At 35.3% G+C, this 5,794-nt stretch overlaps 1 protein-coding gene across 4 annotated transcripts in view; it reads left to right on the forward strand.

The window, feature by feature from the left end:
- LOC107090109 (probable phospholipid-transporting ATPase IH) overlaps positions 1-4,949 on the forward strand; it is a 52,101-nt gene extending 47,152 nt beyond the window's left edge. For 2 of the 4 annotated variants that reach the window (XM_015383297.1, XM_015383299.1), the window contains one exon: positions 2,643-4,949. In XM_015383297.1, coding sequence (XP_015238783.1) covers positions 2,643-2,915 — 273 coding nt within the window. In that variant the 3' untranslated portion in view covers positions 2,916-4,949. The remainder of the gene's footprint in view (positions 1-2,642) is intronic. The other 2 variants (XM_015383300.1, XM_015383301.1) reach the window with 1 other exon arrangement.
- Positions 4,950-5,794: the final 845 nt, after the last annotated feature.

A 5,794-nucleotide genomic window follows, 5' to 3' on the forward strand; every position in this document is an offset into this window, starting at 1 on the left:
TGTTTTCCCCCCTCATGTTCTGTTTCAGACTTACTGATAAGATATTATCAACACAATTGATAAGATGTTATCAATCCATAATAAAATGCTGCTCTTTGGGGTTTGCCTTTTGGATTTTGTTTTTTTTTTAATTTAGAAAAAAGTTGTTTTACAAAGTGCATAATTTGTTTTCATTTTAACCTTTGTTCCCAAATGTTATTCCTTTGTCTAATACTTAAAAAAAAGAGAAAAGAGAAATTTGAATCTTAACATTTTTCCTCTGCATGGCAACCATTCAGCTTTGATTTTTTTTTTCTTTTTTTTCAGATTTAAAAGTTCAAACCCATACAAAGTTTAGATTTTTCTACGAACCAGTGAATAACTCGCCTGCAATGCAAAAATCAAAAGAGAGCATTTAACAGTTTTTTGTTTTTTTTCCTCTAAACCATTTTAGATCAGGATTTTAAACTGGAACTACTTTAAAACAAACAAAAAAGAAACTTTCAAATATTTTGAAATAAATAAATCACAATAATAAAAAGGATAATCAATTAAGATAATACCTGTCTAAGCCTTTATGCAGTTTAATAGTAAAAATGATCTAAATTAGACCAAATGTTTTGCAGTTGTGTAATTAAGTTCTTTAATAATACAATTAATTTTCAGTCTGCCAAATATTTTCCTTTGAACAGCAGCCCAATGTTGCTGTCTTATAAAGACAATTGATGAAAGAGATTCTAGCAATGGACTTTCTGCACACATGGAATAAATGTTGTATGTTTAGGCAACTGGATGTGAATTTTTCTAGAAGTTTTTGCCTCTCATCCAAGAGAGGCAAAATGTCTGACTGAGAATCTTCACAGATATCTCCCTACAAAATAAAAAGTTCAGTTTAGGCAACTGGGTGTGAATTTTTCTAGAAGTTTTGCCTCTCTTCCAAGTGAGGTGAAACGTCTGACTGAGAATCTTCACAGATATCTCCCTACAAAATGTAAATATCTATAAACAGAAATTTAAGTCACTATTGATTTGTGAGATCAATAAAGTATATCTTATCTTATCAATGACGCCTAAACCAGGTTAGTAAAAGCTAAGTAAAACTGCTCTACAAATTATATATGGTTTAATAAAACTAATGAACTTTGCACAAATTTAAAAGAAAAACAGACAAATAGAAATGTTTAAAAAACATTTCCAGAAAATCACACAATGATTCAGTGTGGGTGTTTATGTTTGAGAACTAGGGATGTCTGGATCTGACATAAGCATCAGGGATCTGTCCAATATCAGCCAAAATATTAATACTGGGATATATGGGCCTTCATCACTGAAAAAACAACCTAGTAGAAACAGTCTGCTTCTATCAGCACGTTTGAAGTTTATGAAACCCATTGCCTGATAATAAACAAGTCTGTTCTTTTCATATCCGTTGCTGTTGAGTCATGTCTTTTGATTAAGTGATATCAACTGATCAAGCATTTTCTAACATCCCTCACCACAAAATGATTGTTACAAGTATTGGTGGGGATTTCGTATGGGGTCAATATCAGAAATTTAAAAGAAATGTATATTGACACCTCTATTTAAAACTAAGACTGGTCATAAGGAGTTTGAAATTAGCTTTAAAACTACTAAAAACATGACTGAACAATATGTTTGTGGGTGCCAATCTTTCACAATGTAAAACCAAGTATTTGATAAAGATTATTTTGAAAATAGTTTTTTTAAATAATGATTTGCCAAAGAGGAAATTAACCTTTTGGATATTTTTTGAATAATGAAATAATGAAGTTATGAAGCAGATATAATCATTTAACCCAATGACTTAAAAAGCGTTTTAGTGGCTATGCTAAACAATTAAAGGTTAATAGCTTATTTAACGTAATTTCAAGATTCCCAGATACCTTTAACCATCATTAACATTATTAATGTATACACAAATAGCCGTGGTGCATGACAGAGCCAGTATAGATTGGACCGAGTGCATTTTCTATTAGGTGAAAGCAGCAAGTTGACAAGAGTTAGCTTAGTCTTAAAGGACATTTCCTCACAAAAATATGTTTTCCATATTTAGCTTTTCCCACATAATAGAGATGAATGAAGAAACTCAAAGAGAAGACTCTGTAATCCGTTTTTGTTGTTTTGCATTTGACCAAAGTCAATAACATTACTGGTAGCATTGGTTGATACCAAGCACAGTTTAAAGAGCACAGAGATTCCAGGAGAGAGCCACTGGTGTACCAAACTGTTAGAAATAAAGCTCACAAGGGTAGACTGAGGATCTTCTATTGGGACCAAAAGGTTCTATTTCATAAGCATGTAAAATCTAACACAATGTGAATGTTAATCATATTGGGAATTTTCTGAAGGCTCCTCTTTCCTGATTGGATTTTTTTCTCTTCCATAAATTATTAGGATTTTTTTTCGTTTGCTTTTTTGTCAGTTTTCCCTCAAGGATCCAAGAGCATTTGGTGAATATTCAACCCTCTACCCATAATGGTAAAATGCAGTGATTAAAACCTCAGAAAACACCTCCTATCTCAATAAAAGGCTCATTTTCAGTTTGTCTGTAACATTTGCAAGTTGGATTGTTTGCTTGGCATGTTTCTGTTCATCCTGGATTCTGGATTGGTTTTCTGACGATACTTTCTTTGTCACTAAAGGTCCAAGAGAAGCAGCTACCTGGTAGCATGGCTGAGTTGACTCCTCTGTCCTTCTGTCAACCCTACAAAGGCAGGAGCACAGACTCCACCCTCCTCCACCTCGGTGCTGCAGAAACACTGTCCCTCCGCAGCTCTAGCCCTCTTGCCCAAAAACTCCTGACTCACCTGGCAGAGGGAGGAGGGTCTGACCTGTCCTCTCTCAGTCCCTACATGCTTCGTCTCTCAGGGGCGGGGTTTGCCTACTACGCTCCTGGACCGGAGACTCCTGTGTGAGGGGAAATGGATGTCTATATATAAGAAAATGTCATTAAGTTTCCAATTGCAAGGATCGAAATTTATAGAAAACATTCATTTAATGGATTGTCCATGTTCAGTTCATCATATCCATTTTGGATCAACCTTAACAGACAACCTTTTCCATGGTGGCGCCCTAAACCTTCATAGTTTCCTGTCTTGACCTCAGTCACATCAAAGTTCCCTTTCAAGCTCCTAATCACAGCAGTTTGAGAACTAAAGGGGAACTCTGAGGAACTGTTGTTTTCTTTTCTGTGACTCATACTTGTTTTGTTTTTTTTTCCCTGCCATTGCTTCTTCCACCAACTTTCATGTCCTATTTTGTAAATGTTTGTCAAAAAAAAAGAAGTTGTTGTTTTTGAACACTCTGTAGTCTGGCCAAGTAAGGGGGTAGCCGTCTTGCTCAGCCCTTTAGGTATGCGTGCGCGTGCATGTGCTCTATAAGAACGCATGATTGCCTGTTCTTTTTTTTTTGTACGTTTGTATGTGACACACACCTTTACACCTTTGCCTTACAGGTACGCAGGAGAAGAGGGAGCTAAAGGAGGAAAATGTGAAAAGGAATTGGTGTTTCCACAAAGCCTTAGAAACACATTATTTATTACAGTGCTTTGCTAAACTATTCATACCCTCGGGACTTTTAAAGATCTTTAACATCAGTGGTGTTTACTGGGTTTTTTTATGTGATAGACCAACACAAAGAAGTAAATAACTGTAAAGTGTGAGAAAAATATTACATAATACAGAGAAAATTAGGTTCTTGTTGTTTGTCTTTTATAAAAAATCAGGATCGCATAGTTATTTTGCTTTATGCAGATGGCCTCAAATAAAACCCAGCTATGAGGTCAACATTTAGGTTATTGAACCCCACTTCCAGCTGCGCAAAGAGGTTGTTGTAGAACTTTAACTGACCTCATGGTAAAACATGGTGGTGGCTGCTTCATGTTTTGGGGAGGGAAGTCGTGCAGATTTGATCAGATGGAACAAAATAAAGATCCTGGGAAAGAAAAGCCACTTCTGTGTGAGGCTATAGAATAGATGGGTTTGAGGTTTGCTGCTAATACAAACTACCTAAACATACAGCCTTTAGAAAAGTGGAATTATTTAGGACAAAACATATTAATATGGCAGTACCCGGTTTTGAGGGGAAGAATTGGAAAAACTGAGCTTCAGGAACACTTTCCATGTAATCTTACTGATTTTGAAGCAATTATACAACTTTTTTGCATATACTAAAGTCATATCCATTCTTCTATATTTAATTGTAAAAAAATATATATTTATATTAAGCCATGTATAATTTTGTATCAACTTTAGTTGTTGTGTTGGTTCGTCTCATAAAATGCTAGTAAAAATCAGATGAATTTTGTCAAATCGTGACAAAACAAAAGTTTTCAAGGGTTTATGATTGTTTTTGAGGGAACTGTAAACGGAGAGACTTAAGTAAAGTGCAGTATCTTAGCCACCCTGCCTTAATTCATGAACAAAGGTTTCAGTTGGTCAGTTTAAACACATTGAAAGTACAAGGATATTCACAGGGATACATGTGTGTTATTGTCTGTAATCCTCTTGTCCACTTTCTTCCCTCCCAGTTGTCTCATCCTTTCTTTCATTTACCTGTCAGTGTAGCATGCTGAATTGTCTCTGCATGCTGTTGTTCTGTATATCAGCTTGCTGCAAACATAACTCATGGTAAAACCTTTTGAGTCACCTTTTTCCCTTTTCCTCCTATCACTGAGCATGCCCTCTGCTGCCATCATGTGGCAGCGAGAGGTAATAGTCTGGAGCTGATTTACGGATGTTGGTTCAGGCATCCCTCATGTTCAATTTTGCTTGTGTATTTGCTGCCATGATCTGTGTCATGCAAATGTTAATGTCAGAATGTTGATAATAGGTAGCTGTGTTACTAGAGGTTGTCTCTGTGTTGCTTTTACTCTTGTTTGTTATTTTTTGGGTTAATGCTCTCTAAAACTATTGATGTCAGTGCTGTATGTACGGATATAAATGACAAATTGAGATATATATATATATATATATATATATATATATATATATATATATATATATATATATATATATAGTAACAAAGGTAGAAATGGTTTGTGGGGTATAGAAGGGAGACTTGAATAGGCGACGTCACAATCAAAGTCAACAAGTATGTTGAGCTGATTTGTCCATCATGTCCTGTATCGGAAGATTGTAGCCCATAATGGATGAACCACTTTTTCCACATTTCTGATAGCATTTCCCAAGTCCTCTTGGTCCAAAGCCTATCTTGTCTGCTAACATAGAAATCTACTGACTCTGGAAGTCTTGAATGTGACATTCTGAAGCATTTTTATATGTTTGTACAGTTTATTTTCATACACATCACCATCTGCCGACTTGTATAGATTTGATAACAGGCATTCAGTATTTTTCTACTGGGGCACAGATGATTTATTACATTAATGGGAAATTTTTAGGTTACAGACTTTTAGTTTTAAGCCCAAAACTTCCATAAAAGCCACCTCGGGTCAAACCTTCATGTTTTTTGTGGTGGTCACTGTATTGTTGCCATACTTCTAAACATTGTGCACCAGCCCTACTACAGTAATACTGTAAAGTTTATTTATTTTTTGGTATTTGAGTGCTCTAATTTTCACCCTTATGTCATTCTTGTGTTGTCAAGTGTGCATATTTTCTTCACTAGTTTTGTATCTCAGAGAGAAGACTATATTTTAACTGTTAGAGTGCGTGTTGATGTTTGTAACCAAAGTGAGAGTAAAATTACATGGTTAGTTACCTATAGTCATACACACTGCACTTTGTTTTACAGCAGATCAGTTTTACCCTACAGAAAACATCTATTGTTTCTC

Source organism: Cyprinodon variegatus, unplaced genomic scaffold (genome assembly GCF_000732505.1).
Source record: "Cyprinodon variegatus isolate N-32 unplaced genomic scaffold, C_variegatus-1.0 Scaffold281, whole genome shotgun sequence".
Lineage (NCBI taxonomy): Eukaryota > Metazoa > Chordata > Actinopteri > Cyprinodontiformes > Cyprinodontidae > Cyprinodon > Cyprinodon variegatus.